This window comes from Grammomys surdaster, unplaced genomic scaffold (genome assembly GCF_004785775.1).
Source record: "Grammomys surdaster isolate TR1022 unplaced genomic scaffold, NIH_TR_1.0 64, whole genome shotgun sequence".
In the NCBI taxonomy this organism is placed as follows: Eukaryota; Metazoa; Chordata; class Mammalia; order Rodentia; family Muridae; genus Grammomys; species Grammomys surdaster.
In genome coordinates, this window is record NW_021604566.1 from 10,079,610 (window position 1) to 10,099,424 (window position 19,815).

The 19,815-nt window shown below is 37.9% G+C and overlaps 1 protein-coding gene across 5 annotated transcripts in view; it reads left to right on the top strand.

Annotated features, from left to right (window-relative positions):
- Positions 1–19,815, top strand: part of Ube2w (ubiquitin conjugating enzyme E2 W) — a 67,345-nt gene that overhangs the window by 16,844 nt on the left and 30,686 nt on the right. For 3 of the 5 annotated variants that reach the window (XM_028768710.1, XM_028768719.1, XM_028768744.1), the window contains exons 2-4: positions 3,184–3,275; positions 7,047–7,149; positions 18,644–18,799. In XM_028768710.1, the coding sequence (XP_028624543.1) occupies positions 3,184–3,275; positions 7,047–7,149; positions 18,644–18,799 (351 nt within the window). The remainder of the gene's footprint in view (positions 1–3,183; positions 3,276–7,046; positions 7,150–18,643; positions 18,800–19,815) is intronic. The other 2 variants (XM_028768726.1, XM_028768736.1) reach the window with 1 other exon arrangement.

A 19,815-nucleotide genomic window follows, 5' to 3' on the forward strand; every position in this document is an offset into this window, starting at 1 on the left:
GGGGGGGACATGGAGACTGTCTCTGCCAGTCAAAGATAGTTGGTATATCTAGGTTGGGTATTGGGTTACACTTCCGATTGTATGGTTATCTTGTTATTGAACATTACTGAACTTATAAAGCCTTTGATTAACATTAAAAAAAAAAAGATAGGGTCTTACTCTGTAACCCTGGCTGGCTTGGAACTAGCAGTGTAAACCAGGCTGCAAACTCAACAGAGATCAGCCTCAGAATTGTTGTGACTAAAGGCATAGACCACCATGCCCAGCTATTCCTTCATTTTGAATATCTTCCTTTCTCTTGTTTGTATTTCTTTTTACCTTCAATGAGAATTTTTATACTTTAGAATAGCTTCCCAAAAAAACCAACAGTAAAAACAAAAAAGCACCTTTTCAAGGTTTCAGTGAGATAATATCTTACAAGATGGTAAAGCCTACCTGTTCCTTTAATTATTCCATTTTTATGTATCATATAGAACACTTTGTTTTATTGAATATTTACTGTCTCTTTTCTCACTTGAAAGTAAGTAAAGGATTTTGTCTGTTTTGACAGTTGATGTATTATTGTAACTGTTGTCAATTAAGAACTTACTCTGTTCTGGTCTTGTGCTTTAGATTTAACATATGCTGGTACATATGAAAATGAATTAATATGGGTCTGGAGAGATGTCTCAGTAGTTAAGAGCACTTGCTGATCTTTCAGAGGATCAGAGTTAGGATCTAGCACTCACTTCCGATAGCTCACAAGTGCCTGTAACTCCAGCTCCAGGAAATCCAACCTCTTCTGGCCTCTGTGGTCATCAGCATGCATGTAGGCATGCGTACAGCAGACAAATGTACATATGAGAATGTAATTAGAACTGGGAATATTTTTCTTGATGAAGTCTCTAATCTTCTAAACAGGAATGTCCATGCTAAATAACTAGGTTATTGAAGGATTCATCATTTCACTCTGTTAAACAGCAAAAATCTCAAGCTAGTATCTAAGCACATACATTGGGAGAAATAATCAGAAGCCAAAGAGGCAAAGACTGTATTGCTCTAGTAAAATACAGTCCGATAGATTAACACTGTTGCACAAAGTGTGGTCAAACATAAACCTGTCTGTAATTTTTGTTTGATGAAAATGGAGTGTTTGTAACTTCTCCAGACTTGACAAATTACTAACAGTAAATGTATGGTAATTAAAAAAAACAAAACAAAGAAAAACAAGAATGTCAAGCTGTCACATGAGTTTATGAACTTCACCAGTACCACTGCAGTCATGATGGATCCAGTCACACTCAGTAAACACGTTGAGGGCTGCAATGTTAGGTTCAGAAAGAGTGCTTCTGTGTTTATTTTTAACAACTGATTCTTGAAAATCTTAGTTTCATATTAGCTAGTCTCCTTTCCTGATTGTGCGAGGACTGCATTTAGTGTATTCTAATTGGTCATGTGGTCATGTCACTGTGAGTTTGTTTGAGTGAGCACTGGAGCAGGACTGATTAAATTACAGTATCCTCTCTGTTTTAGTAAAGTTCTCCAGACGTAGAGAATTTCCACAGTACTGTTCCTCAAAATGTGGTCACTGAAAGAAGGCTTCTCTGAGGTACTCCAGGGAGGGGCCCATTCTCTGAGGCTCTTTCTCTCTTTCTTCCTCTCCCACTCTTCTCTGTTCCTTTTCTTTCCCTCCATCTGCCCCCATATCCCCCTCACCCCTTTTTTTCCCAAGATAGTTTCTCAGTATGTAGTGCAGTCTGACTACAGATTTGTAATTCTACCTCAGTTCCCGAGTTCTGGAATGGAATATGTTACTACACTAGACTAAGAGATCAATTTTTAAAGCAGATAAACCATTTGAGTTATAAATAAATACTTATATTTGTTAATTTTACTCCAAGAATTAGCTGTTAGAGGCTGGAGAGATAGCTCAGCAGTTAAGAACACTGTTGTTCTTACAGATCTGATTCGGTTTCCAGCACTCACATGGTGTCTCACAGTCATCTCTGTCTACAGTTTTCAGGATTTTGGATTCCTTCTTCTGGCATCCAAGGGCACTGGACATGTATGATGATATGGTATACATACATATATGTAGGCAGAAATTCATACACATTAAAAAAAAGCAAAAAACAGAATTAGAAATTAAAAAGACAGACAGCTCAATGGGTAAAGTTGCTTGGTCACCAAGCTTTGACAACCTGCATTCAGTCCCCAAGACCCCACATGGAGGAAGGAGGAATGACTCTCAAGTTCCTCTGACTATCACATATGTGCACACACACATATATTTAAATAAATAAAATAAGTAATGTTGGAGTAAAGAGTAGTTTAAGAGCACTTGTTGGTCTTCCAGAGAACCAGAGTTAGGATTTCAGTTCAAGTAAAATAATAAAATGTGATTTAAAAGGATCTTTATCATCTTGCATACAATTTTAATAACATAGTTATAGTTTTTGTAGTGTTGAGGATTAAGCACAGAGCTTTGCACATACCAGCCAATATACTCTAAACACAGAGCTATACTCCCAGTTCTGCTGTGTTGTACGCAGGAAAGGAGTGTCTGCTGATGATAACTAGGGGAAGAGGTCAGCACTGGAAGTTGTGCAAGTAAAAAGCACAAAATATAAAGCCAATTAGAAAGTTAGTATGGGGAAGAAAACCCAACAACCTTATTCTAATCTACAGTGAAAAATGTTTCTGAAAGTAGTCATTAAAAGAGTGAATCATGTTCAAATAATCCTATTTAAGAAGGTAAGTATAGAATTAGGCTATGTGTTGAATTTAAATTGTTTTTCAGGAGACTTTTGTGGAATGGGTTACTTTCATAATTTCCCTGGAAAGCATATCTGTTTCCATGGTTACAGAGTACTATGGTAGTTACTTGAAAGCAAGGGAAGACTGCTAAACAATCCATCTCTAGCCCACACTGACGCCCTGTGCTTTCAGTGGAGTAGCTGTAAAGTAAATGCATACCTGGCTGCCTTCAGAACTGCTTCACAGCAGCAGTGTAGGATTGGACACCGACACTGCCTGTGAATTGTAGGGCACACCATAGTTTAAGGATTAAGCAGAAACATTCTGTAGAATTTTGAGGAGCTTGTGAAGAAAGGTTCAAGCATTGGAAAGAAATGTAATCACCTCTTTTAGACTATATAGGAAAGATATTAAAGAGTATAAAATTACCATTGATTTTTTTTCTAGAAACGACTACAAAAAGAACTGTTGGCTTTGCAGAATGACCCACCTCCTGGAATGACTTTAAATGAAAAGAGCGTTCAGAATTCAATTACTCAGTGAGTATTTGATTCTTATAGGTCGTCTTGTGTTGTACAAGTATGTACTCATCTTTTAAAAAACTGTTGTTTCGTGTTTCATTTCATTCTGTTTCACAATTAATATAATAAAAAGATTCTATTTCATATATCTATATATTCATTTTTTTTTTGGGGGGGGGGGTTGAGACAGGGTTTCTCTGTGTAGCCCTGGCTGTCCTGGAACTCACTTTATAGACCAGGCTAGCCTCAAGCTCAGAAATCCGCCTGCCTCTGCCTCCCAAGTGCTGGGATTAAAGGCGTGCACCACCACTGCCCGGCTTGTATATTCATTTTTTAACCTTACTGTGTCAACATAGACTTATTGTCATGTAATTTGTAAAGCTTCCTTTTTTAAAACAATCTTTGTGTGTTTTTCATGTTCCTTAGTATGTATGTATGTATGTATGTATGTATGTATGTATGTATTTGTTTACTTTGTTGTGACTCTACGTTAGCCTTAGTCTCTAGAATACTGGTATTATAGATTGGTATGTGCCACTGCTTCTGGCTCTTAGGTCTTGAGCATTTGCTCTGCATTAAGACTGCAGCACTATGAATCCCGTTCTTTAGACACAGTAAGTCAAATATCCATGTTTACTCTTAGCACGATAGGATAGTTACCTAGCACAGATTGTACTTTTTTTTTTTTCTTTCTTAAGCCTCTCTAGTTGAAAGGGTGAGTTAAAACTGTGTCTACAGTAGAGAAGAGTGACACAGTGAAATGCTATCACTATATAGTTTGTAGTCAGTTTGTAAGGTAGAGATTTTTTTTAGCCATAATTCATAATTATCTTTGAGAATTCTGAAGAAAGGCCTTATTGGCTGGGTGCAGTGGTACATACCCATAGTCCTCACTACTTCTAGGAGGTTGTTGTAGGAGGATGAGCCCAAAAATTCATGACTACTGTGGAAAACTTGGTTAGATCTAAAGAATAAGCCATTCCCCAGAGGAAGACAGAGTTTGTGTGCTGCTTCTCTTAGTCCATAAACCTAGCTCTTTTCTGGAATAGAGTACATAGTTATTTCTTTATTAAAAGTGAAGATGTATGAAGAAAATGCCAAATTCAAACCATTACTTTTTAAAAAAGAGTAATAGTTACAGGAATTCAAGAGTTGAAACTTACTGGAGAAAGGTATGCTTACTTCCCACTAAATCCTTACTTTGAGGCACATACTCATGATGCTTCAGTCTGTGGGCCTGGGACTGGCGCTAAGGGTGTTTGCTGCACAGGCCTGGTGATGAGTTTGCTCTTCAGAACCCACGTACAGGTAGAAGGTGAGAAACAACTTCATGAAGCTGTCCCCTGACCATCGCTCCACACCATGGCATGTGTACCTATATTCACAGTATACATGCACACTGCTTATTAGTAACGCTGGACATCTAAGTGTGCACATAATAAAAGTACTATTCTTGTCATCAGTGATGTAGTAAACTGTAAAATGATAAAAATAAAATATACCCCAAGAAATGTAACAGTTGTTACTCCTGAGTTCTTTATATCTTTTTAAAATTCAGAAAGCATGCGTTACTTTTTTAATTAACAAAAATTAAAAACATATTGCATATATTATTAGAAATCATGTCTTTGACCCATTTCATGCAAATATTACATGATTAATGATGTTTGCTTTGCTGTGATTTAAACTCTGCTTTATATGTCACTAGTAAATTGATTGTATTTGTCAGTCCTAAACTTTGCTACATTAAGAAATGAAGGAGCACCAGGAAATCCTGTTTCCTTGAATTATCTCTCTGGGTAGTAGATATGAACTGATGGGAAGATGAATTTTGAAGCTGAGAAAGACCTAGTTTTTGTTTTAAATAATTTATTTTTATTTTATGTGCATTGGTGTTTTCCCTGCATGTATGTCTGTGTGAGGATGTTGGATCCTCTGGAGCTGGAGTTAGATGGTTGTGAGCCATGTGGGTACTGGGAGTTGAACCTGCCTGGGTTCTCTGGAAGAACAGTCAGTGAGTCCTCTCAACCATTGAGCCATCTCTCCAACCTCTTGTTTTGTTTTATAAGAAGAGAGTGTGTGTGCAGGAGCACATGCATAGAGTTGTGTCTTGAACCCAGGTCTCTTTAGCATGGCATGCAAGGACTTGACCACAGACCTGTATGCGCTCACAGTTTTCTTGCTTTCTAGATGGCTTTGTACTTAATTTACTATGTACTAGCTCTCATGATAGAAATGCACAAGGTTTTTTTGTTTTTTACATATGTAGTATCATTTCCCTATACCAACAGTATCCTTCTTCCATCTAAGGTACTCAGCGTACATTCTGAAAATAAATTATGTTTTTAAGGGTTTCTGTACTTTAGTTTATATATATTTCTAGTTTTTGTTTTATGTGAGACATGAGTAGAACCTTATCCCAGTATTTTCTGTCTTCCTCTGATTTTCCTGGACAAATAGATGAGTGGGTGATATTGACTGGCAGTACTGGGCATCAAACCCATGGCCTTGATGAGTGCTCTACTGCTGAGGTACATCCTCAACCCCAGTTACCCTGTATTTAAAATAAGCACATTTTTGTACCTGAGAAGTATGAAGTTAAAGGATTTGGCCAGCTACAATAATTATATGTGACAGCTATAATTAAAGACTCATTCCTAATGACTTCCATTCAAGTCTAAATGGAGTCTGTCCTATCTATCACCTTTGCTATTTTATCTTCTATCCCCTCTTCTATTGACTAGAGATGGGTACAGAATCACAATGAAAACATATATGTTCCTGTTAGAATACAAACTGCATAAATGCCATAGGGATCTGTGTGCGATTAATTAAAGTGCTAAAAGTGAGCTAGTGAGGAAAGGCAGGAGAGACCCTTGCTGGAAGCCTCCAGAGACTGTGGACGGGGATCCATGTAGTAGTCTTCTTTAGAATGCTGATTAGGAGCTGAGTTTGTCAGCTATAGTCCTTTAGAGTCTTTGATGATAGCGCTTTCACACATTGCTTCTAACAAGATGATGGCTAATGAAACTGTCTACAAAGGTTTTCATTACTGTAGAAAGTAGTCTTTTGAAAGAAAATAAGATTGCGTGATCTGAAAGGAAGAGCCTAATATAGACCCTGATGTTAGTATATGTTGGAGTTTTTTTATTTGTTTGTTGTTTGTAGTTTGTTTCAGACCTGGCTTACAAGCCTGGCTCTGACCTTGACCTAATTTCTTTAATCTAGTGTGTCACAGAAGGATAGGGAAGAGAGTATTACTATGGGGTTGGAGAGATAGCTCAGCAGCGGGTAAGAGGGTGTGTTGGTATTCCAGGTACCCTAGCTTACATCCTGGCATCCAGAATCTGAAGCCCTCTTCTGGCCTCCATGGACACTAACACACACACACACACACACACACACACACACACACACACAAATCAAACAAGCAGAAAGACAAACAACCCTGCTCTGAGGGCCAGAAAGATTAAAATACAATGTTCAATCTCTGAACCCACATAGAGGTGAAAGGAAAGGGTCACAAAGCCGTGTGCTGTGACTGTGAATGCCCCACCCCATACAACAATAATAAATTTACCCAAATGTACATAGTTTACACAATAATAATAAAATTGAAAAGTTCTCTACAAAGAGAAACAGTCAGTGTGGGAGTTGCTGGGTGAAGTGCAGCACTACCCTTGGGCTGTTCCTCCAGTGCCGGCAGCTCAACGCCTCTTTTCCCTTCATCTCAACCCTTTCTAACGTATGATTTAAATGTTTCCTTTTGTTATTTTTTTTCTGTTCTAGGTGGATCGTAGACATGGAAGGTGCACCAGGAACCTTATATGAAGGGGAAAAATTTCAACTTCTGTTTAAATTTAGTAGTCGATACCCTTTTGACTCTCCTCAGGTAACTCCTTGCATGTAACATTGTATTTTTATTTTATAGCAAAACACTAAATTGGTTATTTTTGCCTAGATAAAACCTATATCACATGCCCAATATAACTATGTAGATAGAATTATTTTTACATAACTCAGGATTTTATGAATTTTATTGGGACAGGCTTTGCTGCTATCATGCTTCCAGAAGCTTCAGGTGGTTTGCCATCTGTGGGTTTCATGAGCAGGTTAGCGTTTCTAATAACTGCAGGGACTTTTTCTAGATCATGCTGATAAAGGCTCTTTTAGGACTGTCTTTGGTTTTCCATTGCTGTGTTTTCTTTGCAGCCTTTAAAAACAAGTGTGTATTTATAGATGTCAAATACATGAAGTCAACTGAAATCTGATCATTATGACTTGAAGCAAACACAGTTTAGGTAATAGTTGAATACTTAGACAAGGAAAAATGGAGGTAGTGGAATTAAAAAAAAGAAACCTTTCTTGGGGAGGGGTTGTTTGTTTTAGTGTTTTGCCTGTGTGTGTATCTGTGCATGTCTGTCTGATGTCCTGGGAGGTCAGAAGACGGTGTTGGATGTGAGCAGCCACGTGGGTGCTGGAAGAACAAGTGCTGTGACCGCTGGGCTCTCCAGCCCCAGGGAATGGTTTTAAGAGGTATTTAACTAGTAATTAATTGACTGGAGGTCAGAGGAGAGGGGAGATGCTGGGGTGATTTCCAGGTCCTGACTTGTGAGACAGTGAGTTACTAGAATTATTTATTCTCCACAAAATTATAAGAGTTCACATTTCAAGCTTGAAGTTTGTGAGATGTGTTGCTAAAATGAATCCCTGCCAATACTCTGTGTTACTGTTAAGTAATGAAGTCTTCTAGAAAATAAACCCAGCACCTAAAATTCAACTTGGTATATGATTATAAATGTGCTATTTTGAACAAAGTCATGTTTCATTGGCACCTTCAAAATAATATTCTGAATTTAGCTTTAACCTTTTTTTGTCCACACACACACACAAAAAAAAGGATACTAGTTTATGCATTATGCTATAAAGGGAATTTTATAACGAGGCAGGATTAACTAAACACTGACTCTTTGAATTATAAAGTTGTCATATGAGGAAAAGTTAAGCCTTAAGGCTCCTTTGACCATTTTAAAGAACTGTAAAGTGAAGGGGTTCTGCTGTTATGACCTGGGCATTGTAATAGGCATCTGTTAATCACAAGCACAAACATCATACTTCTCATTAAGAATATGTCTTTACTTTCTCTAATATCTGGGATCCTTCACCTCTGTTCCCTTAGCTGTTTCTGCCTTACTTCAGCAGAATTATAGCAGGCCACTTAGATGCATTTAACTTAGTGGAGATTCTGGAAGGAGCAGAATTTCTTTTTTAATCATAGGAAAACAGTATTTCTATAAACATAAAACCAAGTCAAAAAGCATTCTGCAAACTCTGTCCTAAGTCTTTTATTCAAAATCAGATATTAAATCAAATTTAAATATTTCCAAATCACCATTTATAATACATTTATTCCCTTCTTCTTCTTCTTTCTGCTCCTTTGATTTTAATAACTTCGGATTTATTATTCAGCAATATTATATTCTTTAATATACATTACTATACATTAGACAGCTGATTCAGATCACTGCTGTGGGTACATATCCTTCTAAAATATCATAAGTCTTTTGGACATCAATTTTTTTCTCCCCAAGAAAGTGAGTGTTTCTCTGTGTAGCCCTGGCTTTTCTGGAACTTGCCATGTAGACCAAGCTGGCCTCCAACTCACAGAGATCTGCCTGCCTCTGCCTCCTGAGTGCTGGGATTAAGGGTGTGCACCACTAAGCCTTGATGATATTTCAGATTTAATACATCTAAACTTAACCATTTCCAGTAATGAAATAGAAAAAAATTTTTTTCTTTATGTTGGGTTTCTGTTTACCTTCTGCTTTGTTTTAAATTGTCTGTCTGCTTTCACTTATTCCTAGATACAGTTTTTCAGTCCTTTTGCTATCTTTAAGTCAGTCCATTTCTTTCTCATCTTTCTTTCTCATCTGGACTGTAGCACAGGGAATTATCTTCCAACTGGGATGTTTCAATAGGTTAATGTTTCAGTAGTTTCTACTTATGCTGTTTACCTTTTCATAGTTAATCTCTCTGTAGGCATATTCATGTCTCACTGTATATTTAAAAATTCTCTTTTACAGTGCTAGGATCAAACCTTACCCTTGGCTCCCTTTCCATCCCCCACTCTCTATGTTTATACACATGTCTCACCCCCAAACCCTCCCATACCCCTGCCTTATTTTTGCTTTCCTTAGTTTGCTTTCTGTGGATGATTATTTCCTGTGGAATCAGTCAAGTCCCTTTATGAACATGTTAAAACTTAACCATTTCTTGCACAGATACCTCCCTGCATTTTACTGTGTAGTAGTGTGTATGTATCATATTTCTTCATTTAACTTCCATTCTGATTTTATCACTAATAGCTCTTAATAAAGTAGTTATGAAATATAGATTCAGGTTTTTGTTTCCTAAGTGAAGCAATCAAAGCTTGTAGAAAGGTCTTATTAATGGTTTGATTACTAATTAGAACAGTCAGGAGTCAGAACCAAGTCTCCCCCCCTTCCCTCCCTCCCCCCTTCCCTCTCTCCCTCCCCCCCCCCCCCCCCCCCCCCTCTCTCTCTCTCTCTCCCTCCCTCTCTCTCTCTCTCTGCCATGATGCTGCCAAGTAGCTACTAACAAGGGAAAGGTATCTGCTCATCCTTTTTGTAACCTCTAGAAAAGTGAAAGATTATGTGCGGACTCTAAAAGGCCTGAGTCTAATTACTTCTATTCTTTTGGAATGCTAGTATTTCTTTTTAATAGTGTATTTTATAATGTATCCATCTATACTGTAGAAGTTTTACATTCTAATTTATATTGGTTAAGAAAATTAAAATTACTCTAAGGGCAGGGATTTCTTAATTATTAAAATTATTTTATTAATCACATCATCTGTATGGCTTTAAATGTAATGGGTCTAATAAGATTTGTGTACATGTAAAGAAAGAAATGTGATTGAAATATTCCTTTGAGGTCCGTTCCTGAATTATAAGGTAGTTTGAGGAAACAGAAACATTGGCTGTTATTAGATACTAGTCTTTCATTTTCCTACAGAATAAGCAATATTGAGTATATGACTTCTTAGAAAACCAGAATTTTAGGAGTGTCCCTGGAGTAGACCAGTCTCATTGTGAAATGCCCACTATTGAATCTGTAACACATATAGGCCATTCTATACCTGTGAAGCTTTCTGTTTGCATCTTATTCATGATTAGCTTCTCACATTATATGCCATTTTGCTATGAAGAAAGCCACTTGCCTACATAATGATGTTTGGCTCGATTATTTGTTCTTCTTCTTTTTTTTTTTTTTTGGTTTATTTATTTCATTTATTTGAATACACTGTTACTGTCTTCAGACACACCAGAAGAGGGCATCAGATCTCATCACAGATGGTTGTGAGCCATCATGTGGTTGCTGGGAATTGAACTCAGGACCTCTGGAAGAGCAGCCAGTGCTTTTAACCACTGAGCCATCTCTCCAGCCCGATCATTTGTTCTTAAATAAAATGACACTAAGTATTTTTCAGTTAGTATAGGAACAGAGATGAGGTACCTGTCATCATTTTCCACCAATATGCAGTTAATGTCAGCATCCTTCCTCACACAGGAAATGTCTTTCTGGGTAAACTCAGTATTTGTTTATTCTAAGTTACATGTAAATGGATGCTTAGTTCAGTGTGTCTGCTATGCTAAACATTTGTCTTTATATGAAGAAATAGAAGATTATGGAGAGACTAAAAAGACATTAGATCACCTTTAAAGGACTTTAATCTGCTTATTTGAATAGGTTAACATTTGCTTACCTGTCATCTGTTAAGGATAACTCACTTTATCTGTAACAGATTGAGTATATAATCAGATCTGTTTGGCTCAGATTGTAGTGTTTCATGGGGCAGTGTATACCCTAGGACCAGCACTCAGAATGTTGAATATTAATTGAGAAGAGAGTTCTAGGCTAACCTGAGCAATAAAACAAGATCCTGTCTCAAAAAAGCAAATGAAAAAGCTGGGAAGATGGTTTCTGAAGTAGAGTGTTGCTCTACAACTAGGAGATCTGATTTAGTCCTAAGCACCAGCTAAAAGCCAGGTATGCAGTGCCCACCAGTTATTGTGGCACCGGGAGGCATGTGCAGGATGCTCCTTGGGATTGCTGACCACACAGTTCACAGTTCAGTGAGATAACATTCCTCAAAAAAAAAAAAAAAGGAGGGGGAGAGTAATTGGTGAACACACACTGATCCCCTCCCCCGCATGTCTCCATACACACCTTATACCCTCCCATGTCTACACATGTGCGTGCATGATCCAAACAAATAATTCTTAATTTAGCAAGGAAACACAAGAATTTCATTATAGGCAACAAAGAAAATTTTTTTTGTCCATGAAGTTTGCATTCTTTTGGAAAAAACATGAGCGCTAAATAAAATAGTGCAGGAGAGAAGTAGGGCAAGGCGATGATGAGTAGAGCTCCAGTGTCTCACAGAGCACGGCCAGCAGTTGACAGTTGGGGCCTCATGAAACTATAAAGTTTCTTTCCAGCAAAGTGACAGCTTACAGAATGGGAGAAAATGTTTCCGCACTGTACTTTTGATAGAATGTAATAGACATACAGAGAGAGCCCTATATAATAAGAAATTATACAGTCCAATCAGGTGAAATGCAAATGGCCAATAAAGATCGGAAAAATGTTCAGTTTTTTAACCATTAGAGAAATGCAAATCAAAACTACCCTGAGATTCCATATTACCTAAGTCAGTTGTTATTCATCAGAAGAACAACAACAACAAAAGAAATGCTTGTGGGGTTATGGACAGGAGACAACCTTTTATAGATATATTTGTAGCCTATACTTTTGCCCTGATTAAGTGGAAGGTTTTGAGCAGAGTTATAGAATCATATCTAAAATTAAAAGGAACAATGTAGCAGCAAATGGGGAGGCCAGGTGGATGGAGATAGTGGTGACTTGTAGCATAGGTACTAGCGGAGGCCAGGAAGGTAAACACAGCTTGCACCTCTTAGAGGTTGAATCAGTCCACAGGAGTTGCTGCTAGGTTGACAGGCATTTGAATAAAGGACTCAAAAGCTTCATGAAGGCCAGTGAAACAAAATGCTGAGCAGTAGCTAATTTAGAGTAGGCCAAGAGGCAGAAAAAAAACCTACTTGAACTGGAGGAACTGGTCTTGAGAGGTAGTAAAGGGTTTATGTGGAAAATACAGGGAAGGGCAGGAAAGGACCCAGCCTCTGAACATCTGTGGTTAAATACACCGAAGGGCTGTAGATATGAACATGGGAGTGTTTAGGGTCCCATCAAAGAAAGGTCTGCAGTATGAAGGAGGTGACTATTTATTTCATAGGCTTTAGGAGGTATTGTCAGACCATAAGCACTAAAGTTCTCAAAGCTGAGTGTCCTGACTCCTGGTGTGCCTGCCTTCTGCCTCCTCTTTCTTGTTTGTTCTCCCATCCAACTGCCACATTCTCTCAACGAAAGTCTGAAATGCTTACTTTGTAAGAGTCTCGGTAACACTTGCTGTAAACTTTTCAAATGTACTTTTTGCTGAAAGGTTATCTTAGCACTTACTTAATTTCTCTTAGAAGTTGTAGGGGCGATACTCATTTTTGTGGAAGTGTCACTGTCCCTTCCCAGTTCTAAAGCCATAGTGATGCTTTGGAAGTGCTAGAGTGACAGGACAGCCTCCTGGGTGTCCTTCACACACTTTCTGTTCCCTTCTCCCAGACCTTCCCTTTCTTCTGCCTTCTGCAGATCTAGAGCCTGGTTGTTTGTACCCGTGTCCTCCTTTTTCAGGCCTGGAAAGATGCTCTTTTTACATAGTAATGGCCCAGTTCCCCAAGTGGTCATACTTTCTTAAGAAAAGAGAAGACTAATATAGAAGACTAATGAATGAGGAGTGTGGAAATTAATAAATGACAAAGGGATAGTTAAGTTTCCAAACTTAGCTTCATTGTATTTAGGAAGTTTTTCTTTGACAACTAGAGATATCAGCTGCTCTTCCACAGGACCTGAGTTCCACTCCCAGCCACTACATGGTGGTTCACAACTATCAGGAAATCTAGTCCCAGGAGATCCAGCAACCTCTTCTGGCCTTCACAGGCAGTGTATACATATGGTACACAGACATACATGCAGGCAAAACACCCATACACATAAAATAAAAATAAATACACAGGGAACTTTGTCTTTGAAGTATACTTAGAGCTACATGGTGATGATGATCGTGGGAAAGTAGAAAGCTATTACCGTAGATGCTGATGAGATCATGTTTGTGTACTAACAGGAGAACTCTGCAGTGAAAACTCAGGAAATTTCAATTGCCTGTTATTTTTGTACAAATTTTTAAAATTATAATTACATCACATGTTCCCTTTCTTTTCCTTCCTTCATCTCCTCCCATGCACCCCTTGGCTCTTTGTCTCAAATTTGTAGCCTCTTTTATCCTGTCTGTCTGTCTATCTATCATCTGTCTATCTATCTATCTATCTATCTATCTATCTATCTATCTATCTATCTATCTACCTACCTACCTACCTACCTATATCTAACTCTTGCATACACACACTCGTAAATACAACCTAATCTGTATGTGTAATATTACCTGTATGTATATTACCTGAATGTATATGATGTTCCTGACTATTTTGTAGGTTAGTATTAGGCCTAACTTTGCTATATCATACGTTACATTTTTAAATTTTATTTATTTTTGGCTGTTTGAGACATGGCCTCTTTGTTACAGTCATATACACTCATTCCTAAAAACAACAAATATACCTGTGTGTTACCTCTATGTACATGACCTCCCTGGCCACTTTTGTCAGTTACTAATCCTAACTTTTCTATATCAGATGTTACACTTTTATGTTTTATTTACTTTTTATTTTGGTTGCTTGAGACATGGCATCATGTATCCTAGGCTGGCCTTAAACTTGCTCTGTAGCCAAGGATGATTTGGAGCACCTGGTCCTCCTGTTTTTACCTCCCAAGTGCTAGGATTTACAGGTATGGACCACTATTCTGGCTATGCTGATCATAGGAGAAAACCTTGTCTCATGTTGTCCCTGACAGGAAGCTTTGGTATCTAAATGACGGATAGATTTGTTTTTAAAATTACACCCTGGTGTTTGGTTGACTTTCTGGCTGGGTCCTCTACATCCCAAATCTAGAAACTGATTGCTAATCTAGGGCTTATGCATTACAGGTGAACCACCACTGAGCTACCCTTCCTGGCTGTAGATAGCTCATTTTGTTTTGTTCATTGTATGAATACTGTTTGGACCTAGCTTGACATATATTAGGAAACATATTTCTTTTTCAAGCTGCTCATGAAACACTGTTGTATCTTCTTTGTAAATAAGTGCTGTGAGGTCTTTCATTATTGTACTTGATGTTGGGAAATTTTTGAATTTACTAGGAATGAAGGGATGGCGGTCAGGTAACTAACTTTCATATATAAAATTCAAAAGTTACCTGAACACCATCCCTTTTTTCTTAGTAATTATGTGAAGACTTCAGGAAACTGCAAACATACTGCAGTATATAGTTAAATGTCTAGTTGTAGCTGTTTTATATTAGATTGTTATAGATATTGGTAACTATCACATCAAACTATTGTTAGCATCTGTCAAATTTGAGTAATGAGTCAGGTACTTTCAAATCTGCTGTAGAAGAAATGCTTAAGCCTAGGGATTTGTGACCAGCCTAGGTGACAGGGAGACCCCATGGCCTCTTTCCCCCCCTAACTTGAGTGGTGGATGTTGATAGTCTTGGGTAGGTTTTCATCACTCTGATGTCTTTCAGTTTGGATTTTAGTAGGTTCTACATTCATGATACTCAAAAGTTATTCCAAGATTGGTCTGATTAAATGTTTAGACTGAATGTGAACTAGGTATATATGCTTCCAAAATTATATTGAGTATACTTACATCTTAGCTCTTGTCTACTTTGAAAAATGAGCCACGCCGGGCGGTGGTGGCGCACGCCTTTAATCCCAGCACTTGGGAGGCAGAGGCAGGCGGATTTCTGAGTTTGAGAGTTGGAGGCTAGCCTGGTCTACAGAGTTAGTTCCAGGACAGCCAGGGCTACACAGAGAAACCTTGTCTCGAAAAACCAAAAAAAAAAAAAAAAAAAAAAGAGCCACAATAATAAGGAAGTGATTAAAAATACAGAGACAAAGTTCTAATTCTAAATGCTACAGTTGAGCCTTTACTTCCTGTCTGAAATGTCATTTTCCTCAGTAGGGTTTCTGCAGCAAGGAGTATATATAGTTTTCAGTTAACTTTGAATGGTGTGATTGTATAACTAGTTTTGACCTGAGGCCAAATGAATCGTAGTTTCAGATCACTTGCATTCAGTGGTCTTGTTGTGTCAGTCAGTCCTAGACAGTTTTATCAGCTGCATGGGGGGACCACAGCTTATAGTTACAATTCCAGAAACAACATTTGGAGTTTCTAGTACCTGTTTACCTGAATTACAGCAGAAATGCCCAGTTTTCTCCATTGATTTATACTTGGTAGTAAGCAAGATGGAAAAACACTGCTTAAATTTAGCCTCGGTTACTCTCCCACATTGGGTGGAGAGCCAGAGTGGCAGAGAGTGTTGTAAAGCTCTCTGTGGAAATGGAAAAGACTATTAATGCCTTTTACATGAACAAACTGTTGTAAAAAATTCTTTTGCTTTATTTCAGGAATTCATCTCTGGCATGTCAGGCAGCCTTTTTCTGCTTAGACAAGCTTCTAAAGTGCCTAGACCCTAAGTGTTGCTTAATATGTGCAAGAAGTTATCCCGTGTCTGGTTACTTCAAGATTACACTGGCTGCATTTGCTATGCATGGATATATGTTAGAAGCCTAATTGAGATTAATTAATTTTGTTTTCAGTTGGTTTCTTAAGACGGGGTCTTACTACATAGTCCAGGTAGGCTGTTCACCCAATATTCTATCCTGCCCAAGCCTTCTGGGATTCAGATGGGAGCCACTGCACCCAGCAGAGAGCTTGGTTTGACTTCTGTTGGGCCTCTGTGCTGTTGGAGCTGTTTTAGTCTTGCCCTCTGCTCTGCTTGCAGACGACTGCTGCTTTTGCCTGCCATAGCTGCTGGCCTGCCCCACCTTCACCACTATCTCTTCTGTCTGAATTTCCTTTGGGTCCATGCACATTTCCTGGCTCATGGCCATTGGTAACAGTGTTTTATCATGGAGAACGCTGCTTCTCCTTTGCTCTGGAAATGAGTAGTCAGCTGTCAGGACTTGTATCTGGCTCCCCATGTATTCACCTTGGTGATTGTTGACAGCCATAATAAAAAGTTGGCAGGTTTTTTTTATTTATTTTATTTTTGGCACTTTCAGGGCACTATTTTCATAGACTTCTTGATTAAGAGACCTTTTTTGGGGGAGTGGGGGTACTTTTTAAAAGCAGTTGTGAGTAGACTCAGAAAATGTAGAATTCAAGAGTGCTCAGGGCTGGGTGTTTTAGGGCAGTGACCTCAGCTGAATGGACGGCATTTCCTAGGACAGCCGTTGAAAGGTAAAGAGCAGAGCTCATGCAATCATGTCAGACAAAGGACTGATGTCTCCCATCATGACCCTTGGCTTCATGTTTCTACCTTTCTTCTGCAGGGAGGTTAGAGTTGAGTGGTCAGATCTTAAACACTTAGGAAAGCAGGTTTGAAAGTGATCCTTTTACTGAGTATTGCATGTTAATAATATTTAAAATGTTAGCAGACTGTCAACTGTAATTGATTTATAAATGTAATTTATAATTACATTAATAATTGGTTTATAAATGAATTGAATTGGTCTGAAATGAATGAGCAATTGCTTTATAAATGAATGTTTCTAAGAGTCAGAAAAAAAGTCAGATTTGTGGCTAGATATTTAAACTAGCTATAAAAACCTTAGCTTATTTTAGTTTCACAGTATCTATTCTATATTAAATGTGGGCATACCTCACTCTAGGTAGATGGATTTCACTGACTATCTGCTATAGAGCAACAAATGTTTCATCAGTTTCTATCATAATTCAGACTTTGGTTTCTCCTTGGTATTTTGCTGTAGCTAGTATTTTGCAAGGGTTAAGATTCTGTTAGTCTAGGTTGAGAAGTATTGAATTTTATGTAGGGACTCATGGTTCTGAATTGGCAACTTTGAATTTATATTTATGATTTTTGTTAGTGTTTATTTGAGAGAAAGTTTTGCTGTTTTCCCAAAACTGGCTTTGAACTTCTAGGCTCAAGTAAAATTCCTTACCTTAGACATTCCAGAATTTGTCCCTGCAGTGGCCCTCTGCCACACCAAGCCTGATTGTGAATTCTTAACCAGACCGTCACTCAAGCAGTACCGGTATTTTTCTTTTTACAATGCAGTCACTAATTAGGAACAACTGCTAAACTACAGAACTAATATGGTATTACTACCTTACTACCTTATAAAATTATAAGATTGGTGGGCTACTTTAATTTGAATTTTATGTAAAATCGAGTGATTTCTCTTAGAGTCGTACGTAGCTCAGAGTAGAACACGTATGTAACATGTCCATAGACCTAAGTTCTTTGCCCAACATTTCAAAGTGGGGCACACATGTAGATGTTCCTAAGTCTGCTGCTGCCTTTGAATTGTCTTGGGATGTGAATAATGGAATTTCAAGATAGGCAGATATATTCTCTTTCCTATTTGGATGCTTAGGAGGTTTACTTGAAGTGTTAGGATAGAGGAAGGCCATTACAACTGTGCCAACGTAAGATAAAGGAGCGACTTCAGTGAGTAGACACACAGCAGCCAATTAAGACTCCACCTTATTATTTTCTTATTTTACCTGAACAGGTTTGATTGGACTTTTGTTATAGTATCAGAATTAAATACTTTGGGAATTTTAATGTGTTTGTTTTGTTTGTTTGTTTGTTTTGTTTGTTTGTTTATTTGGGGTTTTTTTGGTCTTGTTTTGTTGCATTTATTTTTTTAAATATGCTTTCAGCTTGTAGCCCAGACTAGCTTGGAACTTACTATGTAGTTCAGACTGGCCTCACAGTGACTGAGAACCACTTGCCTCTGCTTTCCAAGTGCTGGAATTAAAGATGAATAATGAGTATTTAGTGAGGACTAAGTAAAAAAAAAACAACATTAGTATTAATGTAGTTTACCATTTTCTAGTAAAAAAAAATACAAATATAGAACATTTCAGTGCAATCTATGAAAACAGCCTAGGAGTTCCTACTACTGCATGGTTATTTGTGCAGTGAGATTGGTACTAAATTATTAGTAATAGGTGAACATTTGCTCCTGAAATCTCTGTTTGTTTTTATTTTATGTCTTAAAAATTAATGCTTGTTAAATGTGGAGAATATTTTAGTTTTTAATAGAGAATATTGAGTATTAATGGAATTTTATTTTTTCTTAGGTCATGTTTACTGGTGAAAATATTCCCGTTCATCCTCATGTGTATAGCAATGGTCATATCTGTTTATCCATTCTAACAGAAGACTGGTCCCCGGCGCTCTCAGTGCAGTCAGTCTGTCTCAGCATTATCAGCATGCTTTCCAGCTGCAAAGAAAAGGTAGGACTTGCACAGTTACTCCAGGTAATGTCTCCTCTTTAAGCATAGGTAGGCCGGACAGTGGTGGTGCATGCACGCCTTTAATCCCAGCACATGGGAGGCAAAGGCAGGCAGATTTCTGAGTTTGAGGCCAGCCTGGTCTGCAGAGTGAGTTCCAGGACAGCCAGAGCTATACAGGGAAACCCTGTCTCAAACCACCCCCCCTCCAAAAAAAGCATAGGTAGGGTAACAGTTTCCAAATATAATTAGCTGTATTTGAAGGAGGACTCATGCTTTTTGTTTTTAAATTACAGTGAATGACTTTTTTTGTAATAAATTGGCAAGTTATTTTATCTTTCATTCTAAATAGATTAGAAGTCAAAGTACAATGTTTTATATATATTTCTAACATAGTTTTTTTGAGTATACAACATGCTAGCAATGTGGACAGCAAAAAGACTATGGGTGTCATTTAATCATTTTTAAACAGGACATTTATGCACATGTTTTTAATCTGAGTTTTATTTCCATAAACAAGCACAGAGTAAAAGTGTACAGCACATGGCTGTTTTTAGATTTCACAGTGGGAAAGTTAGGAATAAAAATCCCCTGGCTCCTTACCCCACTTCCCATCCATGGCAGCATTTCTCAGAATTTCCTAGAATTCAGAGCTTTCCTATCTTAGTGGTTAGCTTGAAGGAGGCACACCATTCACCAGTAGAATTTCTGGAAACTTCTGTCTTGTTTTCCTTTATTCACCCACAGATTCTGTCTCTAATGGAAAGTGGGGAAAAGATCAGATGAAAAATGGTGTGAGTTAAATTTTAGATACCTTTTGAGCTGGGCAGTGGTGGCACACGCCTTTAATCCCAGTGCTTGGGAGGCAGAGGCAGGTGGATTGCTGAGTTCGAGGCCAGCCTGGTCTACAGAGTGAGTTCCAGGACAGCCAAGGCTATACAGAGAAACCCTGTCTCGAAAAACCACAAAATAAAATAAAATAAAATAAAATAAAATAAAATAAAATAAAATAAAATAAA